Consider the following 23516-nt stretch of genomic DNA (forward strand, 5'->3'; position numbering starts at 1 on the left):
AGCTCTGGGGTCAATTCCCAGAGTAAATCTCGTCATCACAATATAGGGCCTAGAAGCAGGAGTCTGAGGGGCTATAGGGTGTGCCCCCCTGGCTGGGTTACTCTGGGCCTGCCTGCTACCAGCCACCAGCTATGAAGCAGGGCTGGGACTGAGGGCTGTGGGGAGGAGGGCAGAGCTCAGCAGCACAGGCCACTGGGCCCCTGAGTCCTGTCTGGCAGCCTCTTGGCACCCTCCCATTCCTGTAGAGGGCAGCCTAGCAGGTGGGTCTGTCACACTTCACTACCTCTGTCCCAACTTCCAGCAGAGGACAAGGAGCAGGACATGTGCTTGGCCTTCACTCAAGGTCAAGGGAAGCCTAGGGGCCTCAGTGACCTTGTACTTAGTCCCCAGAGGTCACTGCACCAGGCTCTAGGGGCTCAGATCACCAAAGCTGGGATGGGGAGGACAGTAATCAATCATAGCCCTGTGGCAGGCTGGGGAGAGGTGCGGGTCCAGCCCGGCCCTCCGCAGCTGGCCAGTGAGGTTATTTATAACCACGGGTTGCCTTACCTCCTGACCTCCAGCTGGAGCCCAGCGATCCAGCGATTAGTATCTCCTCACCTTACACTATGAACAAATACCTTCTCTGTGCCCAGGCCTCACCTTGGGGCTGCAGGAAGCAGGATGTTGGCCCTGAGTTAGGAGCCCCAGGCTCTCTTGGGTAGACCCAGCCAGGCATGAATTGAGGGGAAGGTGGGAGAAAGGCTCAACGACGCCTGTTCCCTTGCTTCCAAGGTTGAAAATGTTGGTCTCTTCTGGGTGGTAGTTTTATTTACAATATAGGACTCTCCTGTATTGTAGGGCTCCCTTTTGTGGGCTTGGATCTGCCCACAGGAGTGCCCTCTTCAAAGTCAGTGGGAAGGAGGCAGCACTGGTGATAGGATCCCCTCCCCCCAAATGGTTTCTGGAATCACACAAGACAAACAGCCTTTTCCTTAGCAGGGGCCTCTCCTTCCTAGATGGCAGCTGAAGCTCAGAGGGATTCCAGTCACACAGCCTTTCATGGCAGATTCCCTGCTCTTGGCAGACAGGGAAGCACCTGGATGTCAGACCTCCTAATTTTGATCCTGAGGAGCCACTGGAAAAGGAGGCTGGGCGTGGGGAGACTGGCCTTTGCATTCAACACGTGTTGGCTGAGCACTTGTTAGGTGCCAGGCACCACTCCAGGCAGAAACCCTTACCCCTTTGGGAGCAGTACTCTAGGAAACAGAGTCACTGACTCCCTGGAGCCTGGGGTCCCTTGATGGGGCCATAGTCCAGGCAACTGCTGAGGGTCTTGAGTCTCAGAGGGGGTGACTGAGTCAGGGAGTGAGAGCGCCAGGCTGAGGGTGCTAGGGGACTGTGGCCTGAGGCTGAGCATTTGCTGCAGGTGACCAAGGCCAAGTGAGTGTAACATCCCAAGCAGGTTTTGGCTGCCTCCTTCCTTTGCTGCCATACTCACACACACTTGGAAGCACCTGGAAGAAATCTGGCTGTGTGACCTCTCTCTCCTAGCCTTTCTGGACCACAATTTTCACAAGTGAAAATGAAGGGGTCTGGCTACCTGGGTTCCTGTTCTAGGGACTCAGAGATCCTCCACGCTGAGTTGGGCTCAGCCTGAGAGTGTCACCTTGCCCCATGAAACCCAGAGTAGAGGCTGGTGGAGTCGGGCAAGGCTGAGTGGCCATGGGTAGCCAGTGCTGGCCAGACATGCGGGCCATGTGTATGGAAGTGCCATGCGCACATTGCCTGTGTGAGCATGCAGGATATGTCTCCAGCTGTGTGTGTAGGAGTGTACCTGGTGGGCCGGTGGCTGTATAAAACATGTGCACAGAAGGATGTGTATGTCCTGGTGTGTGTGTAGGACTGTCCACATGGGGGTGGACAGGAGATAGTGTGTGTGCCAAGTGTGGAGTGTGTGGGGTCACGTGTAGGTCCAGATATGGAGGCTGATGTGTGTTGGAGGAGGGTCTTGGCTGGGCTTAGCTTAAGGCATAGGATGAAAGCCAGGAGGGCGCTCCCTCACTCTGCAAACCCCCTCTGCCCACAAGGTCAGCCTGTGGCCGATGGGCCCTGACTAGTCAATGAACTCAAGGTCTGGAAGAGTCAGCGGCTTTTCCAACCTCTTTGCCAAATGAGATGTCAGCATAGAGGCAGGGGTGGGAATGCAGGCTGGGGAAAGTGGCAATGACTTCATGACCGCTGGCTGCTGGGGAGGGGGAGGGAGCTGGGCCTGGCTGGAGTGAGGAGTCCTGGCCCTTTGGCCCCTATTTGGAGCAAGGCCCAGAGACCCACTCTGAGTGGGAGCAGCCCCAGGCTCACGCTTCTTGGGGACCCCTTGGTTCCTTCTGTGGGGCCCGTGGTTATGCCAGGCTCTCCCAGGAAGGTGAGGAGGAGTGCTCTGGAGCACCGAGCACCCTCCAGGGGCTTTCACAAGCCATCCCATGAGTTCAAAGCAACCCCATGAGGTAAGGACCCATTCCTGTTTTGCAGATGAGCAAACAGGTTCAGGGCGGCAAAGGAATGAAGTGTTTGAAACTATGCAGCTGGAGTGAGTGGTGGAACTGACCCAGAAATGTGGGTTGATGTGTCTCCTACTCCATCCCCTATGACAATGGGATGGTGGCTCCTCTGCGAAGATCTTGAAGTTTAGGTGCTGGACCTTCTCTGAATCCTCAGACCTGGGCACAACTGTTGTTGTTCTTCAGTAAGTTGTGTCCACTCTTTGTGACTCCAAGGACTGCTGCACGCCAGGCCTCCCTGTCTTTCATTATCTCCTGGAGTTTGTTCAAACTCATGTCCATTGCGTCAGTGATGCCATCCAGCCATCTCATCCTCTGTTGCTCCTTTCTCCTCCTGCCCTCAATCTTTCCTAGCATCAGGGTCTTTTCTAGTGAGTAGCCAAAGTATTAGAGCTTCAGCATCAGTCCTTCTAATGAATATTCAGGGATGATTTCCTTTAGTATTAACTGGTTTGATCTCCTTGCTGTCCAAGGGACTCTAGTCTAGAGTCTTCGCCAGCACCACAGTTTGAAAGCACCAATTCTTCTGTGCTCAGCCTTCTTATGGTCCAACTCTCATATCAGTAGACATCCCTGACCATGCAATGCGGCCACCACAAGTTATCAGAAGCCTTACTCTAAGCACAATCCAGAGGCTGGGCCCTATTCTGAACACAAAGCCTTGGTCCAGTCCAGGCTGCCTTGACTCACAGGGATCAGGCTTTCACTGCTCCTTTGTGGGATTAGAGGGGCCCCAAGATCACAAACCCAGTGCTGCATGTGAGTACCGTCTTTACATCCAGAAGCTGAGATCACCTTTTCATGTTGTTTCTTCAGCCATTTACTAGTTTCTCATAATAATAACTACCCCTGCCTAAGTTTTATAGTTCACAAAATACTTTCACAAACGTTCTCATTTAATCCTTCCACCTGCCCTGTGAGGAGGAGTTAATATACCCATTTTATGAAACCAGAAGCTGAAGTGCACGAGGGAGGTTCTGGAACTAGTCTCAGATCTCATGACCAGGAACTGGCAGCCACCCAGCCTTCCTGACCCTCCCTCAGACCTGCTTCCACAGCAGCAGCTCTTTGCAGAGGAGCATGGTGATCATCCGTTTTCTCTAGAGGCAAGCCTCCATCATTCCCCACAGTGAGACCAGGCAATCTGTTCTCTTCACCTGGAGCTGAATGAAGACTGTTGCCCATCCTCCCCTCCTGCAAATATTGGGGCTGGGCTGGGGGGAGGGGAAGATGTAAAGAAGCAAAAGGGCTGCAGGAGAGTGCTGGAGAGAGGTGCTGGGAGGGGTCCCTGCTGCCCTTGGCCTTGGGCCCAGCAGAGGAGTGGAGGAGAGCAGAAGTTCCTGGAACGTGAACCCAATGCCAGCTGTTGCGGTGTTCTCATCTGCCTGTGGAAAAATGAGAAAAATAAGGACAATCTAATGAGGTTTTCATAAAGATTTTCATCGATCTGAAGGACTGTCCTCTTACCTGAGTTGTGTATTTTCCTGTGTGTATGTGTGTGTCTTAAAGGACTTTTCCTTTGATATTTCCTTTTAATGTCCTTAACTCAGCAAAATGAAAAACTGGTGACCATGTCAGATCCTAAATTGTTGTTTTGGAAATATTACTGACCTGAGAAATCTGAAGACTGGGAACCACCGAGCTAGCTCTTAGTTCTTGGTGGAACCAGACACAGAAGTTGTTTTTTAATTGAGGGATAATATCTGAACAGCTGGAAAAACTCAGGGGGAAAAGGGAATGGGTGTGGTTGCTGCCCAGATTCAGCCCCACAGCCTAGGCATCCCCAGGAAACTTGAGCAAAAGGAGTATTTGAATAACTGTACAGGGAATTCTGAGAAAGGCCTCAGGGCCAATTCTCTATGCCACACACCCTCAGCCTCTTCTGTGATCCAGAGACAGGTGCAGATATTCCCTTAAACCTCACCCCTGCCTTCCCCAGCCCTCTCAAGGCTGGTTCCAAAATAGCCCAGGCCCTGGAGGAGACGTCATGGGTTAGGCTGGCTGCCTGCCCCTCAGAGAGGGCATGTTAGTAATGCCAAGGCCAAATATAGAGGGACACAGGACACCAGAGGGGGCTTGGGGCTTGAGGAACCATGTCAGCTTCAAGATGCCTACCCTACCTCCACCTCTTCTGAGCCCCGAACCCCAGAGCAGCTGGGAGGCAGTGCCTCCTGGCCTGGCCATGGCCTTGGAACATGTCTTAACAAGTCCTGATTAGAGCTGGAGGCGGACTAAGGGGGTGCAGGGCCTGGGCTGGGCGTGAGCATGTGGACACCGCCTCCATCTGGGGGTCTCTCAGTGGTTTTATAGGCGTCACTTCCCACAAGTTGCGCTGAGATCAGGAGATTCAGGAGACAGGGGAATTAGGTGCCTCCCAGGCGAAGCACTCTTGCCTTCCTTTCTTCCCAGCTTCTGAAGGAGACCAAGGCCATAAACCTGGGGGTTGGAGGCAAAGAAGACTACAGGTAACCAAGGCCAAACCCCAATAAACTACTGGTTCAATCGGACTGCATATAATTAGCCCTGATCGCCAAGGCTGCCTCCGCCCTTCACTCCCAGGAATTAAAAGTCAAAGGGCAGAGCTGCTGACGCAAATGTCAGGGCAGACAGGCACTTTGGATCAGCTGGGATCCTGTTCCCTGGGCTCTGCCACCCTGGCACCCTGGACCTGGCGTCTTCTGGGCCAGGCTCCAAGAGCTCGGTGTGTGCTCAGAGAAGGGATCCACTGCCTGTCCCTCTTCCCGGTTCTAAGATGAACTGTATCTGGTTGGAGGTTAATCAGAAATTTCTGTGACATGGCATCACCAATGCCTGGGGAATTGGGGAGAAGCAGCAGCTCAGTGTCTTGTGAGCCCCTCTCCTTCCCACGCCTAAAAAGGAGGAAGAGAACTCTGCCCTCCCTACCAGGGGGCTGGCTCCCTAAAACCCGCTGTCTACCCCCCAAGGTTGCCCCTACAGCAGGCAAGCCCTGGGCAACTGCGCTGTGGTCTGTGCACCAGTGGTGACCCCCAGTGGCCAGTGTGGGACTTGGGCGACTGCAGAGCCAATGCTGAGCTCAGCCCAGAGCAGTGGCTGGGTAGCGCCAGGGTGTGCAAGGTTTAGGGATTTGATTTTGGCAAGAGGGCTGTTGGCATTTGGAAGTATTTTTGGATGTGCTGATTTTTCCTGATTGAACTGTGGCTGGATCTCGGCCTAAAAGGTCCTACTGTTGGCAAATCAGCTCCAACATGTCTAAGAATGCACTCATCTGCTAGCCCTGAACCTGTTCCTCCTCCTGACTTCCCTGTTTCTATTAAAAACATTATCACCCTCCCAGTCCTGCAGGCTCTGTACCTCAAACCTCCAAGTCATCTTGCACAGCTCCCCACACTGGGCTGGGCACCTGGTCCTGCCCCTCCTTGCTCTGCAGGTCACTCTAACAACCCTCTCCCTGGTACTTATAGCCACTGCCCCACTTAGTGGGCCTCTCTCCTGAGCAACCACCATACTCAACATGCCTCTGGGTCAGACCTGGGTACATGACTGGCCCTCCACTTACTCGCTGTGTGACCTTGAGCAAGTTACTTATCTTCTCTGAGCTCAGCTTCCTCAGTTGTGAAATGAGGATAATAATTACAGTTTGCACCTCAAAGAGCATTGCAGAAATTAAATGACAGAATGTACATAAAGAATCTGTCACATAGGAAATGCTCAGTGCATGTGAATTATTAGAGATCATCCATCCAGTCCAGCTTCTCCAGGGTAAACAAGTAAACTGAGGTCAGAGGCTGGAATGAGAGCTAAGGTCTGGAATTGAGTTCCAGGTGTCTTCACAGCTTGCTGCAGTGCAGGGTGAGTAGAAGTTCCTGGAGTCTTGAAGTTTTTCCATTGCACCCATCACCATGTTCTAAACCCAGAACCAAAGGCCACCTTCTGAGTTCACCTTCTTTAGGGGCAGGTATTCCTGATAAGTGTTGAGGTCATGCAGCCACAGCAAACATTCTCTGGGATGAGACAACTACATGTCACGTCCAGTAGCTGAGTAAGGCTGGTCAGGTTGGCCTGGCACAGCTGCCTCCTTGGGGCTGCTAGGCACACACAGAGGTCCAAAGAGGGCAGGCTCTTCCTCTTGCAACCCTGCCCTCACATCCCTCTCCCAAGTCACACTCACCCCACCTCCAGTCCCCTTGGGGGTCAGAGGGAGGGGGGCAGGCTAATTCAGCGGGCTTCCCATTAAGGCACAAATGAGCACCTGAAATCCACAACCTCATTAAAATTAAAGGTGAGAGAGCCTTGTTCTGGGGAGTTTTAAAAGGGACTTTTCTGCACAAAGCAGCAGTGAGAGAAGCAGGTGATCCAGGTTCAAACATAGGCTTATCCCTGGACACTTAATGTGTAAGACAGTGGCTCTGGAATAGGGATAGTTTTTTTCCCAGGGACATCTGGCAATGCCTGGAGACAGTTTTGGTTGTTATAACTTGGGAGGGGCGTGTGCATCTTCTCCTGGCATTTAGTGGGTTTTGCTACTAAATATCCCACAATGCACAGAACAGACCACACGACAGAGAATTATTCAACCCAAAGTCACCAGTGCCCAGGTTGACAGAAACCCTGGACAAAGAGCCTTTGTCCAAAGAGGGGAACCCTTGCCTCTGAGCTGCCCTAAATATTGAGGGAAGCGATGCATTTGAAGATCCCAGGACTGAGCCTCATTCGTGCATGTTTGCAAGGAACCTTTCTTTGCTGAGGCCTTTTCTTGGCCTGGGATATACCTGCTGGTTGGTGGAGGTAGAAAGGCACATATTCTGCTCCTCACATGAGAACTTTCTGGACAGTCTGGTGCTTACTTGAAAACCCTTTCAACAAGGAAAACGCAGGCTCTGGCAGAAGCCTACTGTCTCAGCAGGTGAGTTCTTGGGAAACGGGCACTCGCCACTCCACTTGCGGGCTCATGAGGTCTCCCTACGACCCACCGACCTACCCCTTTCCCTTGAGACTGTGAGACAAAGAGTGGGGAGAGGATAGGAGGCAAAAAATCCCAAAAGAAAACCCCACCTCCTCCAAGCTGTCCTCAGACCTAGGAGACAGCCCAGGAGGAAGACGTGTTTAGAAGAAGCCCTGCACAAGGGCTGGTGTGAAGCCAAGCCAAGGATTGAGCAAGCCCTCCCTGACACTCACCTCAGTTGGCACCAGGCTCTCCTTCAGCCTCAGCAGCCGTGGGGTCAAGTGTCTTCTCTACAAAAATCAGTCCCAAATAAGTGATTACCTTCTCCTCTGGGATGGGACTGGTGAACCCAGATCAGAATCCCCATACCCTGGCCTCTGAGCTCTGCTTTGCTGGTCTACCCAGCAAGTATTAATATAATAGATTATTGGACTATGACCCTGACAGAAGACAGGAAGGGTCAGGCCGGCTGATAAAGATGGGGCCCTGAGAACCTTTCTAACATTGCTCATTTGTGTGGTCTGGGGACCTGGGGGATTAAAATCATACCCTCTCTCTGCATCTCAGTTTAAGGCACCTGTTCAATGGGGACACTGCCACCTTCCAAACCTCACTGATGGTGTGAGACAAGACAGGGGTGGGGTTTCTGAGTCTGGAAAGCCAGACTCCAGGACAAACTCAGACACGTGGCTGTTCTCAAAAAGGAAGCACCTGCCGTGGGAGAAGGGCAAGGCACCAAGACGGAGGAAAGAGGAGACCCAAGGACTTGAGACTCATTGAGTACCACTGAAAGGGCCTAATAAAAGGATCTGTTCTGAATCTTCAGGTTGGAGCTGCCTCCTGCCACTGGGATCCCTTTTCTGGGGAAATAATGATTTTTTTTTTTTTTTGGCCTCGCAGTGTGGCTTATGGGGTCTTCAGTTCCCTGACCAGGGACTGAACGAAAGCATGGAGTCCTAACCACTGGACTGCCAGGGAATTCCCTTTGGGGAACATTTATGGGCTTCCTGTCCAAGGAGTGATCCCATCATGAAAGTTCTGGGCCCAGACTGCTCACCAAAACTTCCTTCCAAGGACCCTCAACCATCTGGCTGTTCCAACTCCCAGCTTTCCTGTCACTTTTTAACGCCACAAACTTTCTGACATCCTCCCCTCCCAAACCAAGCTTTCCCCTTCCTCAACTGGCTTTTATACTGCATGCTCCCAGACAGTGGGATCTGGCCTGTAGCTTTGCACAGGTGGCTGGGCAAGGATGGACAAGCTCCGAGTATCATGTGGATCATAGGAGCTGTCTCTCTGGCACCAGAGTAACAGTGGTGCTGAGCGACAGAAAGCTGTGTAGGGGGCCTCTCCACCCGTCATAGCCACCTGAGGGCCCTGGAGCAGCCCGGACCCCTCCCAGGCATTGAACCCCCAGGTATGAGAGTGGCAAAAATCCCTATTCCCTAGGTCTGTGTCTGTGCCCCGTTCCCATTTCACCCGTGTGTGGGTGTGTGTGTGTGTGTGTGGTGTTTTGACTGGTCTACAACACTTGAACACCAAGGGGGAGGCATTCCCTGTGAATTCCTGTGCAATCTCTGCCCCGGGGCTGGCTGGCCTCATCTCCCTCCTTGGGGCCCTCACCTGCCTCATCTGCAGAGGAGAGGAGACTGGAGGGTGTGCTTAGAGATTTATTCCAGTCACAGATTCTCTCCCTCTAATCCTTACCCTCTCCCCCTTATCCCTTTTCAGCAGTGGTTATAAAACCCAGGAAATAAATGTGGATTGATGGCCTATAAAGGGCTTAGTTAGTGCCCTGACCTACTGAATTATGTAACTCCTATTTATTATCGGCCTTGGATGAAGTTTCTATTGAAGCAACTCACTAAGCTGATTCCGTGACATTTCTTTTAACCTCGTTCAGAGGTGGCAGTAGCAGAAATTCCTTTGCAACTTCAAAGACCAGAAATTGGTGGTGTGGACACTTTCAAAAATTCCCTTCTTTAATCCTTTGGGTCAATGTTTCTCTCTTACCCATGGCAACCCCTGCTCACCTCAGCAGGGTTCCAGGCTCTAGACCACCTGCCTTCCCTTTGGGTTCCTGGGTTTTAGGCTGCCTTGGCTGGGGAGGCTCAGAAAGGGTGTCTTCCCTATCCCTGGTGAATGAAAGGAATGAGAACTCTGGGCTATGAGAATCTAGAGGCAGTCTAGCTGAAAGAAAGAGTCAATCTCTGCTGCTGGATAACAGCCACTCTGGGCCTCTGCTTGCTTGTTAGATGACTCTTTGTGACCCTGTGGACTGGAGCCCACCAGGCTCCTCTGTCCTTGCAGGCAAGAACACTGGAGTGGTTGCCAATCCCTTCTCCAGGGAATCTTTCCGACCCAGGAATCAAACCCGGGTCTCCCTCATTGCAGACAGACTTTTTACTATCTGAGCCACCAGGGAAGCCCAGCAGTAAAGTGAACTAGTTTACCGAATCTGTACAGTTTGACCTTCAACAGGCACCCTCCTTGATCTGGTCTGGCCTGCCCTCGCTAGGGTGGATAGCCTGGTGAGGATGAACAGGAGGGATGAAGGGCAGACTGTCTTTGGAAGGCTAATACCACCACAGCATCACCACGCGTTCAAAAGGGAGCAGCGCCCAGCCTCTCTGGAGCGAGGCCACTTTCCCAAACGAGTTCATTTCCTGTTCCCCCAAAGCTTTTTCTGCTGTGTGAGGAGGCGGTACTGAGAAACCGAGGGCCTCCCTAATTCGGCTTCACTGTTTAGCCCTTCTCTTTTTTCCTCTAGTGATGACACAGAAGGGCACTAGGAAGAAAATGTGAAGGCTCAACTGACATTCTAAAGTAGCCTTTTGGAGACCTGTTCCCAGGTTCAGGGAGGGAAAGATTGACACCCAAGGGAAGAGCAAGACCCATTCAAGATAAATGTATATCTATGGCTGATTCATGCTGATGTATGGCAGAAATCAACACAATATTGTAAAGAGACTATTCTCCAATTAAAAATAAGCAACTTTAAAAAAAAAAAAAAAAAAAGACCTAATTAAGACATTTCTTCCATTCTTTGATGCCTCAGGGACAAACTGGTGTATCAAAGCAGTTGGCGTAAACTACATGAATTCCTTCCATTAAGGACCTGCTGGGCATGAAGGCCCAGTCCACACAACTCAAACTATACATGGCATGGATGACCAAGCCTCAAAGAATGTCACCCTAGAAGAAGCTTTAGAGCTCATCTGAGCCAAGTCCCAACTTTTAAAGATAATGAAAGCTGAAGGTCCATAGAGAGTGATGACTCGTGATGGACCAGTGGCAGGGAAACGTTCTTCATGGACTATAGAGTCCATGGAGTTCTCCAGGCCAGAATACTGGAGTGGGTAGCCTTTCCCTGCTCCAGGGGATCTTCCCAACCCAGGGATCGAACCCAGGTCACCAGCATTACAGGTGGATTCTTCACCAGCTGAGCCATAAGGGAAGCCCAAGAATACTAGAGTGGGTAGCCTATCCCTTTTCCAGCAGATCTTCCCAACCCAGTAATCAAACTGGGGTCTCCTGTACTGCAGGCGGTTCTTTACCAACTGAGCTATCAGATAAGCCCTTCTTTGCAACCCCATGGACTGTAGTCCATGGAACTCTCCAGGCCAGAATACTGGAGTGGGTAACCTTCCTCTGCTCCAGGGGATCTTCCCAACCCAGGGATCGAACCCAGGTCTCCCACATGGCAGGTGGATTCTTTACCAGCTGAGCCACAAGGGAAGCCCTAATACCTAGACAGCATATTAAAAAGCAGAGACATTACTTTGCTGACAGTGGTCCTTTGACTAAAAAGCTATGGTTTTTCCAGTAGTCATGTACGGATGTGATAGTTGAACTATAAAAAAGGTTGAGCACTGAAGAACTGATGCTTTTGAACTGTGGTGTTGGAGAAGACTCTTGAGAGTCCCTTGGACTGCAAGGAGATCCAACCAGTCCGTCCTAAAGGAAACCAGTCCTGAATAGTCATTGGAAGGATTGATGCTGACATTGAAGCTCCAATATTGGCCACCTGATGTGAAGAACTGACTCATTGGAAAAGACCTTGATGCTGGGAAAGATTGAAGGCAGGAGGAAAAGGGGATGACAGAAGATGAGATGGTTGGATGGCATATCACTGACTCAATGGACATGAGTTCGATCAGGCTCCAGGGGTTGGTGATGGACAGGGAAGCCTGGTGTGCTGCACTCCATGAGGTTGCAAAGAGTCGGACAAGACTGAATGACTGAAACGAACTGAATATGGGGCAGAATAGTCTGATAAACCTTCAGCTGGGTAGAAGCTGAGGAATAGGTCTCTAAGTCAGCCAAGGTTTGCCTTGAGGCATCTGCCCAGTTTCCGCTCATCTCCGTCAGGGTCCTTTGGGAGGGAAGAATGTGTGAGATGACTGTAAGAATCAAAATTGGAATCTTTTCTGGTGAAGAACATGCCAAACTTTTGCTTCCAGTTCCTTATTTACTGCCCCAAGCATACTCTCCAAGATAGAAATGTAGATTTTCTACAGAATAAAAGCTTGTTTCAACAGAAGCAAAACAGGCCAAAATGCATCAAAAGGCCAGCAGCTAAAAATCCCCTCTAGGATTTGTCACTTTGTCTGGGCTAGCCGAAAGTTTAAAAAAAAAGTAAGCTTAATGAGAAAGGTCAGTAGGAAAAGAAACTGAAGCCTCAGTGGGGGTTAAGGACACAATACCTGTTTGCTGTTGAGTAGTATATTATCTCATTTAATCTTCCCAGTAATCCTTTGAATCATTAGTACAATACTCCTGATGACCAAATTCAAGTTTTCGAAAGACTGCTCCACTCTTTTTGGAGGTTTTTGCACTGGAGATGGCCTGTAAAAATCTTAACAGATAGGGGTTTGCGTTCTTGCTTGGGCAGAGTAATGCTAACCTTCTTACTCATGTAGAAAGCACATAATCATTCTTGCCACTATACCACGCCCTATTGTGCATCAGATGTTAATATTTTATTTAGTTCTGTATGTCTTCTACCTGTTTATATGCAGTGACTAGGAGTTTAATAAAACATATGAGCAACAGATACTGAAAAAATACATTCTAATAGCATCTAAAAATGTCAAACTTACCACTATTTTCATACTTCAACATGTTCCTCAGTGTGCCTGCAAAGGAATGAAATCAACTCTTCCATGAAAAAGAGAATACAGGTCTCCTCCCGTGTTTAGTTTTTATGGAACACTCCTTTTCCTTAAATTGTGGGGTGTGGGGGCAAGAGAAAAAGGCATTCCTTGAAAGGTTCAATAGGCCCAAGGTTTCCTAACACAGTTCTCTTAGGACAGCCAGGGTCTAGAACACTGATAAAAAGACTGTAAATAAGAATATTCTGTACTATGTAAGCACTGAAGACAGTTTTTCTCTTCTTACCACATTAGAAAATAAACAGCCAAAGCAGACACCATACCAGTATCATTTTTCAGATAATGCCCCAACGGAGAGTCGTTCAATACTTGACTCCACTTCACCATTTCGTTCTATTTTCCTCTTTTACCCTAATCTTCTCAAGGGTGTCTTACTTATCTTCACACACCTGACTCCTAGGGACCACACCAAAGCCTGTTGTTGAGTGCCTAGTGGGGGCATAAAATGTGTCAACCACCATCACATCATTACTTCATTAAGCCGTCACGAGAACCCTTTGAGGTATTACTCTCCTTTTATAGCAAAGGAGCTAGTGACGGAAGGGTTGCAAAATTAGGGAACAATAGACTCAGGACTCAAACCCAAATCTCCCGATCTGAGATCTAGGACTTTCTCAACACACTGTGGTAGCCTCCAGTGCAGAGTTTAATCTGGTTTGTACACCTCCCTATGAGGACCCTAGGCCTTTACTCATCTCAGTTTAGACCCGTTTACCAATGGGTCAGTTGTCTCCTTTGGCCAGGCCTCTGGATCACCTGAGGACAAAGTATAACACTCCAAAGGGTGGCTCTGTGGTTCACCTGCCAATTTATGGAGTAAACACCTTCAGAAAACTATTAGATGTTATGCTTATGTAAGCTAGCCATAACAACTAAAGGGTTATCGCTTTTTTTCCTATAAAAAAAGAATAGCCTTACCAAATTAATGGAGTGAAAAATTATTCCCTTTATACTTTTAATGTAGCAAAGTGCCCTAAACTTCAGTTATCCATAAATCAAAAAGGAAAAGAGCATTGGGTTGAGTCTGGGGTGAGCCTGCAGCAAGTCACCATGTGCTGAGAATGAAGAAGCTGTTTGTGAATCTAGCTGGGCTGCTTGAGTTCCTCTCAAGCAGCTAATCCCAATTAAAAGGATCAGAATCACCGGGGTAACTGTTTTACCAAACACATCAGTACTCTGTTACTCTGGAGATTAGAGGAAGAAGGAAATATTCACTAATTCACTTCTGGAACTAACTAGCTTCTGGATGATTTTGGCCATACCTCCCTCTCCTGGCCTGGTTGTGAACTGCAGCTTTTCTGTGAAGTTGCTGCCTGCAGAGCTGGTCTACCTTCTGCCTTGAGGCCTCAAACCAAACCATAATTACCTTCTGTCTGTGGGTGGGAGCCAATGTTCTGCTTGGACGTAGAAGCAAGGAGCTAAACTGCCTCCTTTTGTATAGTGATGTTCTAATAAATTGGATTTTCCTAATGATGGAATACTACTGAGACTGGGCAACCTTGGACCTGCAAGTCGGTATGGTTAGTATCTGTACATAACATACCAAGACAAATTAGAGCCAGGGTCACAGAGCCAGAAAGGTCAGAGCTAGGATTTTTTATGATCACCTGGATAAACCAACCCTCTTCTAACACATGAGAACTGAGGTCCAAACCAAAGATGTTAAAGTAGTAGATGCCTCGGCCCAGGCCCCTAAGACAGTCAAGTCCTCGGGTCTGGAGTAGTTCCATGGCTTTGTGGATGGCTGTGGAGCACTGTGTTGAAGTGAGAGGCTACGGGTCACAGTAGGGGTAGGGCCTGTTCAGGTCTACTGCCTTCTTTCCCATCATACCACTGTCTCTAAAGGAAATGAGTTGTAAACTTGAACTGTATTAATCACCAAATATTTAAGGCATTCTGAGAAGCTCTCTCTCTTTCCTAACATACCGGCTACAACTGAAGATGAAAGTGAAAATTGACCACTCGTGTCCAACTCCTTTCTACCCCATGGATGTTAGTCTCCAGGCCAGAATACTGGAGTGGGTAGCTGTTCCTTTCTCCAGGGGACCTTCCCAACTTAGGGATCAAACCCAGGTCTCCCTCATTGCAGGCGGATGTTTTACCAGCTGAGCCACTGAAGCCCAATGAGGTGCACATTTGGCCGAAACACGGGACCTTCTTTAGAGCTGAGGATGAAGTTCATGCTTTTGTAGTCACCAAGGCTCTCCTGCCCACACTTAGTGTGAGAGGCCTTGGGGCTAGTGAGGTAGAGCTTGGACGTTTAGACAGTATCTTTTCATTAAGTTTTGAAAGACAATCTCAGCACTGCATGGGACCGAAGGCTACAGTTCCAGGCTCCGTCCTGTTCCTCCAACAAAATTCTTATGAACATTTGCTGTCCTGCACTGAGCTACTCCAGTATCTCACTAGAGACTGGCTGAATAAGGAATATGACTAAATGAGGCTCAAAAAAATCAGCTTCCAAAACAATGACTGGGCAGGCCCCAAAGTACCAAGGGGCAGTCAGGTAAGGTCCTGTAAAGCAGGAATGAGACAGGCTGTTTGTTGTATTCTAGAGCATCCAATCTCACTGGCTAGATGGACGTGCCACCGACTATGAACTGTTCTATTAATGTGGCAATCAGGACTACTTTTTACTATCCTGTTAGAACCCCACATTCTTACAAACAAAGAACACGGCATTAGACTACATACCACTGCACTGGGTTCACATTGTGCTACCACGTGATTAGTTTTATAATCACCCTTCGTTCCAGAGTCTCTCGCAAGCAAACGGATCACAATAAGCACACTGTATTAACATCTACATTATAGCCTTCCTCTTATTACTGAGTGATCTGGCAAATGCCTCAGTATCATCTGTGGGTTGTTACTCAGCATACCCACACTTCTAGAAAGCCTTACTGTCTATTATTCACATTGTCACTTAAACACGTGCACTAAGCAAACATGCTCTTCATGTATTCCTCACTGCTCACTTTCAGCCGATGCCAAATGGCGACAATCCTGACCCTTGGAATGACATGTTTGATGGGGGATGATTGGGCATTTCAAATATAGATCAAGGTCAGACCCCTGGGAAAAGCAAAAACAAAACAAAACACACTCCTCATACATGTTTCATATACATATTTATATATATATTTCATATACAAAGTTACATTCCGAACCCCAGGGATTCCATAATAGAAATAAATATTGAAATAACTACATTGCCAAATGAGCTTTTTGCTCATAGAAATGAAGCATCAGCCTCTAAAGAAATAGCAAGTGGGATACTCTAGAACCCATTTTTAAGATTATAGAGGCAAATAAAATTCCAAATAAGATGTCTAGGACAAAAGACAAATTCAGACCATAAAACAGTTAAAATAATGTTGAGAAATATATGACAAAATTAATAATAAAAACTTATTTTTTTTTTTTAAAAGGAAAAGACATTTAGTGTTACAAAATAGCATAACCCTGTTAGAAAAGCACTTATGATTTCCACATTTAATTCTCTCTTCTCTTCCCTTTACAAACTGGGACCAAAATGAGTCCCTTTCTCAACATGATCCATTAAGAAGAGCCCTAAATCTGACTGAATCCTTTGGTAATGGTCATAATACTCACAAGGAAATAAATATTCAGTTCTACAGCATTTGCAAGACACACGTTCTTTAGGACAGTTACTGATTATGAGACAAGTGTTTTGCTTTGTTTTGTCACTAAGGCAGCCATTTAAAGGTTCTAATCTCAAATGAAGGAAGACCTTTACAAGAAATGAACACCACAGCAACTCAGAGAATGTATTTTAACCTTTTCTATGCAACACACTTCATGTGAAAAGTTATGTGCTGCATATTTTGTGCTCAAAATGTTTCACACTCTCAACAAGCTGTAGTTATTAAGACATTCATTCCTATTTTTAAATTTTAGATCCACATGAGTTAAGAGAAAAACATTCAAAACTGAGCTCCTAAAGAATCTTCTCCCCTTGCCTCACAGGGATTTTAACCTGCATCGAGCAGTGAGTGTTAGGTTGATGCATGTGATACTGTCATTTTTGTAGATCGGCAATGGTTGAATATCGGCAATTTTACATGGTTCAATGACATACGTAAGCCAAATGTGACAAAATGAGAAAATCCTCAGTGTTCCTTATTTCTTCCAATGGGGGTAATTTCTTCTTACATGGAGAGACCAACCCAAGGTACTCAAGCCTCTTCTCTACCGTTGATGGAGTAGCTATCAGCAGTTTAAACCAACTGCTCGCTGCTGGCAGAAACTTAGATTTGGGCATTTTCTACCAAAGGTTACCACCTTGACCAAAGTGAACACTACAAGAATATAAACCTATTGTTGGAGAAAAGGTGGAAGTCAAGCAATCTGTAGAAAATATAGAACTGAAATTACAAATATAAAGACAAGCTCTTAAAACAAATTGTATAGGCATTTTTGTACTCTCTCTAGTCCCTGAAGTTTAACAGGGCCACAGACATCTGACAGCTTTAGATAAAATAACTACACACCTATATTCCTTAAGTTAAAGCCAATAAGTTTATAAAGAGCAATAATAAACAACCACTGTAACATGTTTGCATTTTTCATTTTTAACTCCTGATTTCCTAAATTACATTCAGTCATAGAAACATGTAAAAGACTGAACAGCATGTGGGGTCTGACTCTAGGATGTTTACTTCTTGGGATTAAAATTCTCAAACATTTGGCTGTCTCTTTTTTTGTGAATTTTATACAACATTCTCCCAAAACATTTAATGATGTGATTTTTTATTTTAAGGTACTGCCAGCAATGGCTCAGATTTAAAATAAAGTATCAGTAAAAACATAACTTATAAGCTATGGAAAAGTGACCTAAGTTTTGGTGGCTTGAAAAAAGTGACTAAGTAGTTCAAGTTAAAAAATTATCCTTTTCCTAAAGCTTTTACCAAGAATTTTTTTCCTCCTAGGCATCTAAAGTGGGAAAATTGTACTGTGTATAAAATGTGCTTCTAGACACGTGACCAAATGTATCCAAAGGCCCCCTCTGATGTATTAAATCCTATGTACTTTATAATCTAGGCTAATCATCTGTATGTTTAAAACATACTGGTGGTACTTTTTACAAATATCTTTCCACTACAGTTCAGAAGTAAAGTACTTGGTCCTTTAGGATGCTGAGACAATCTGAGACCTTTGCTGCTTCCTTTTCCTGAAGCAGTCCTTCGGACTTGGGGCGGGGCAGGGCGGGGGCGGCCCCTTTGTCCTGTAAGTTTATATTTTAAATTAGTACTTAAACTTAGTTTTGCTTAAACTGATGGATTAAGAATGGTAAATCATACATTTTCAAGAAGTCTGAGAGGGGAAGAAAAACTATAGCTTAATGGTTTTTAAAACTTATTAAACAAGAAAGTCAGTTAAACCCAGACTCTTATTTTTCACTCTATTGTGAGTGAAAAGATGTAATGTCAACTTTTACTTTATGCTATTTTGGCTTCTCTTTCAAGTTTTCTTTGAAAATGGCATTTTAATCTCAAAAGGGCATAAAAGCTTAAATGTCATTTATGTACAGATTATCAAGTATGGGCAGTTATATAGTTTTATACAGAACAGAAAATACCACTGCTAAGCAAATCACTCATTCAGTTCATTAGGCCATACTCCATCACCACTAAGGCTTTACTCTTATTAACTGGTAAGAGCAGTCAAAGAACAACTGGTAACCAAGTGAAATTTTTACATGGAAAAAAACTCATCCAACCACCACCATCTTACACCAACGTGTAAGACATCCAAACCACAATTTCCTTAAAAAAAAAAAAAATCCTCCATTGCTGAAGTGCATCTTCTAAGCCTTTTAAATAATAAACCTTTCAAATATGTCAGTATGAAAATGAGTGACACCAGTCTCAAAAACAAAAAATCAAGTAGAATATTCAGAAAAGCAGGCCCCATAAACTTTAGAGCTCTAATAAGTCAGAAACAAGAAATTTTTATTTAAATAGTGTAGTCTTAATTTCTTTAATATAAAACCCCACCCCCCACAAAATCTGATGAAAACAAAGTTTTATATACCATATAAACAAGATTTGTCAGATTTGAAAATGAAAGTTAGAGTAATTTACAGTTAGCTTTTAGCCCTCTAGGGACATTTAGATAAATCCTGATAATCCACCTAACATTAGTTTGTGTCAATTTTATAATACATTGGGAGAAACTTTACTATTGTACTTAATGGTACAGTTTCATATATCAAGTATTTCCATTAATTCCATTATTAGTGACAGCTAAAAAGTGACCCCATCAAATGAAGTAAGTGACATTAACTGTGCAAGAGTAAACCACATCTGGATTGCTTTCTAAAATTCGCCAGTTTGCAGAAAGTAAACATTCTTTGATTTGATCATAATATACTGAAATTGCCTATAACACTGGTGCAGTAAAACAGCTAGCTCCTGTATTGTTACAGCAGGACAGATTTTATAGTATAAAGTTAACAGAAAAAAATGCTCACACATTATGTGGTGAAACTTATTTCACAAAGAGACCATTAAATAAAGGGAAAATAAACCATGCAGAAGAGATGGCTTCCCTGTTGCCATCTGTGTCCTATGGGTTCACTCACTACCATACATCACTTGCCACACTATCAAGTGACTCCTTTCTGCTTTGGCGACAGAAGGTTCAAGTGGAAGATCCTCTCCAAGAAGCTCTGATTCTCCACCTTCATCACCTGGTGGATGATAAGGAGACCCAGATTAAGGACAAGATCGAAGGTGTAGGCTGATGCACATAGACTCATGGTGAGCACATTTGCAGCACACATAAAACTTGCCTGCTGCCCGTTTCAGAGAACACAGTAAAAGAAATGCCATGAGTCAGAATCTTCACTGTCTAACTTCTGCAGAGGACTACTGAGATTAATTTCTCATTGTTAAAATATTACAGGATATGAAAAAAGAAATGGAATAAAAAATATCAAATTCAATTTTAAAAAAGCATGTTGCATGCATGTGCTAAGTTGCTTCAATCATATCCGAAAACTTTGTGACCCCATGGACTGTAGCCTGTCAGGTTCCTCTGTCCATGGGATTCTCCAGACAAGAATACTGGAGTGGGTTGCCAGGCCCTCCTCCAGGGGATCTTCCCAACCCAGGGATCAAACCCACAGTTCTTATGTCTCCTGCATTGGCATCTGGTCCTTTACCACTAGCACCACCTGGGAAACCCTTTAAAAAGCATATTTACTATTAAAATTGACCTATGCTTTAAGATAGGCTTCCCAGGTGGCTCAGTGGTAAAGAATCCGCTTGCCAATACAGAAGTCGTGGGTTCAATCCCTGGGTGGGGAAGATCCCCTGGAGGAGGCAGTGGCAACTCACTCCAGTATTCTTGCCTGGAGAATCCCAGGGACAGAGAAGTCTGGCAGGTTACAGCCTATAGCGTCACAAAGAATCAGATACACATGCACACTTCACATGCTTTAAAACAAATTCTGCTTTTCAGGCTGGACTGCCTAGAGATATTGACATACATCGTAAAGCAATTTTTACACTCCAACCACAATGTTGCAATGGAAGAAAAAGGTCCAAAAATCACCCAGCCAAATGAAGCCCAGCTCTATAAAGGTATTCTCCATTCTTACTGACATCACTGTTGCTAAACATTAAAAATCCTGCCTTTAAAATGTGTCAATAAGCCTTTTACATCAACTCTCCAGCTGTGGCTTGTGGGCTCGGAAGTTGCCCCTTAGCATGTGGGATCTTAGCTCCCCCACCAGGGACTGAACCCGCATCCCCTGCACGGCAAGGTGGATTCTTAGCCACTGGAACAGGAGGGAAGTCCTAACGTGACCTTAAATTTTATATACCTTTTTTTTTAACAGAATTTATAACTGAAGTATTTGTCACCACTCTACAACATTATATTCCCTAAAACCTTATGTTTAGAAACTTTTTCAATCACTGTGATTTTAGGCCAGTCCAAAGGGTTTCTTTATTTATAGCAAATAAATATATATCAGTGCTTTATAGTTTACAAAGCACAACACTTTCATAACCATCAATTCTCTGTATTTTCTTGTAAACTTCTCTGGCCATTTCTTCTTAGATCCCTTCATAAACTCTAATGATTCTTTAAGTGGAGTATTAAAACAGGGTTCTATCTTAGAATCTTTTCTTCTGGCCCCTACACATTCCTGGATGAACTAATCAACCCCTGCGATTTTTAGCACCACTGTATGCCAAGAGTCCCCATATTCCTCCCTCCTGAGATATAAAACTCTTATACCTAAAAGCCCCCATGGACTTCTTCCACCTAGGCAACTCCCAGCTTCCATGTGCTCCAAGGTCAACATGTCCAACACCTGTCCTCATTCCTCTCCCTCCACCAGATCTGCTGCTTTTGTTCTGAGAGTCCTTATAAGTAAATAGATCACTCCCTCTTTCTCCACACCGTTAGTTACCAATTCCCCATCACTGGTCTACTCCTACTGGTACTACCTTCTTCACTTATTTTTTCCTAATCCATTTTCCTACCTCTAGTCTTGTATCTCCAATCCATTTACACCCAAATATAATCATATTGCTCCTCTAAAGTTCTCCAATAATTTTCCTTTGCTTTAAAGTATAAACTCCTTAATTAGGTATATAAAGGCCTTTCATAATCCAGACCCTCCCTTCCCTTTCTGGATTGATTGGTGGTCAGATTTATATTTGCTTCTACTCCATGCTCTAGTCATTTTAAAACAATTTTTCTTTAATTAAGGCAGTTTCACATTTCAAGCTATCTCTTACCTTGAAATGCCAGTCTCCCCAGCCTTCCCCATATCATCCCCAACCCAATTCTTCAGACTCATGCCCTTCAGTGCTGAGTCATCTCAAGCATCATTTCTTGATTTCCCTCTTCCCCTACTCCTAGAAAGAACTGACTACTCTCTATCAGAGCATCTGTAACACTGTAATTTATTGACATGTTCTATAATTTACTGGAGGGAGACTTTGTTTTTGTATCTCATGCATACAGCAGATGTTTATAAGATGAGAGAATGAACAAATGAAATGAATTTGGTTATAAACAACCCTTTATGAGATACTGTTATTTCTCCACTTTGCAGGTGAGGAAACTGAGGTTCTGGGAGATTGAATGATTTCCCTAAGGCCTTCTGATTCCATAAGCTCTTCACATACACCTCAATATATGACCAAACCCTGCTATTTTCTAATGCTCCTTCAAACACACACATCTTGGTATAAAAAGAAAAAAAATTATGAAAGTAGCAAAAATAAATAAATAAATAAAATCCAAGTAAAGGGTCCAAAGAAAACCTTAGAAATCACGTATCTGAGTTTCTTGTTTACGTGAGTGAAAATCCACATCACAAAACGGTAGAAACGGAGCCCACAGAACCAATGACCTACCCATTCGGAAGTCAATGTAGCCCTCTCCTCCACTAATGACAAGCACAGACTTCAAGGGTGTCTGGATGCCAGGCTCCTGTGCAGATGGCCCTGCTTTGTCCACTGTCAGATCTGTACCACTGCTGCCACTTTGTGGGCTGATGACTTGACCTGTTTATATAGGAATGCAAGCAAATATTATTTATCAAGGATTAGAGTGGGAGAGACTCATTATCTCCTGAGTATTTTCAGAAAACTGAACAACATAATAAGTACATTCTAATAAAAGCCTCTGCATGATGAGAAAACATCTATAAGGCCATGAAAGCCCAATCTGAAATCAAAGTAAAGCTATTTTGTCCCAAAGCACAAAGACGTCCAGAATCCAATATGAGAACTGTATATTGCTCAGCTGGTCTTAGCTGTCTGCTTCAGACTATTATAACCTACATCATTTTATCTGAGGGGTAGTGAAAAGCTCTCTCCTCTGGCAGGGTACATATGCGTTTATGTAAGAGATTGAGAAAAGTCTTCAACTTAAGCCTTATGAATGTGGATATTCATAATTAATAACTGAATTAATTTCAAATCCATAAGTTATTAGCTGCTCAGTCGTGTCTGACTCTTTGCAACCCCATGGACTGTAGCCTGCCAGGCTCCTCTGTCCATGGGATTCTCCAGGCAGGAATACTGGAGTGGTTAGCCATTCCCTCCTCCAGGGGATCTTCCTGACCCAGGGATTGAACTCATGTCTCCTGCACTGCAGGGAGATGCTTTATCATCTGAGCCACCATGTGAAAACTCAAATCCAAAGTTTTTCTCATACTTAAAAATAGTGCACATTATTTTAAATTTAGATGACGCAAATAAAATGACTGGTTAATATATAATTCTAATATTTACGTTTTAAGATAGAATCTTTAAGTATGAAATGACAGAAATCTTGAAATATTATTCACACTATAATCTCTATGAGCGTGGAGTGATTTCTTGACAGATCTGCTATCTTTTGGTCAAACTACACAGACCATCCCTCGAGGTGTTACCAGGACATAGTCCCACGATGTGATACACTTTATAAAAAATTACTTTATGTTGGACATGGACAGGATAGTTTTAATGAACTAGATTTTTATGTATAAATATTAACAAATCTCAAAAATGAGAGGCAAGTTGCAGAATAATATATGTGCAACATAAGACTTAAGTTCAAAAATATAAAAAATACTATATTATTTATAGATATGTCCCAATGTGGTAAAAATACAAAAACATGGGCAGAAGGATACATGTCAACTTTAGGATAGTGGTTATAGATGAACAGAAAAGAGGGAAGGGAGTAAGATTAGAAGAATATAAAGGAGCCTCAAATGAGTCTCTATGGCATTTTTTTTTTTAAAGCAAGAAAAACCTGTAAGCCTGTAACCAGCAATACCACTTCTACAAGTTTATTTTGAGGAAATAACTATACAAAGATATTACACATACACTTCAGGAA

General features: G+C 45.2%; 1 protein-coding gene across 12 annotated transcripts in view; it reads right to left on the minus strand.

Moving 5' to 3' along the window:
• Nucleotides 1-15752: 15752 nt before the first annotated feature.
• The window catches only part of SPAG9 (sperm associated antigen 9), a 150402-nt gene continuing 142638 nt past the window's right edge, over nt 15753-23516 (minus strand). For all 12 annotated transcript variants that reach the window (XM_086358232.1, XM_086358223.1, XM_086358222.1 and 9 more), the window contains 2 exons: nt 22040-22189; nt 15753-19353 (listed from right to left, as the gene is read on the minus strand). In XM_086358232.1, coding sequence (XP_086214358.1) covers nt 19238-19353; nt 22040-22189 — 266 coding nt within the window. In that variant the 3' untranslated portion in view covers nt 15753-19237. The remainder of the gene's footprint in view (nt 19354-22039; nt 22190-23516) is intronic.

The sequence above is a fragment of the Bos grunniens genome, chromosome 19 (genome assembly GCF_055505025.1).
Source record: "Bos grunniens cultivar Pamir isolate PY7600 chromosome 19, Bosgru_T2T1.0, whole genome shotgun sequence".
NCBI lineage: Eukaryota > Metazoa > Chordata > Mammalia > Artiodactyla > Bovidae > Bos > Bos grunniens.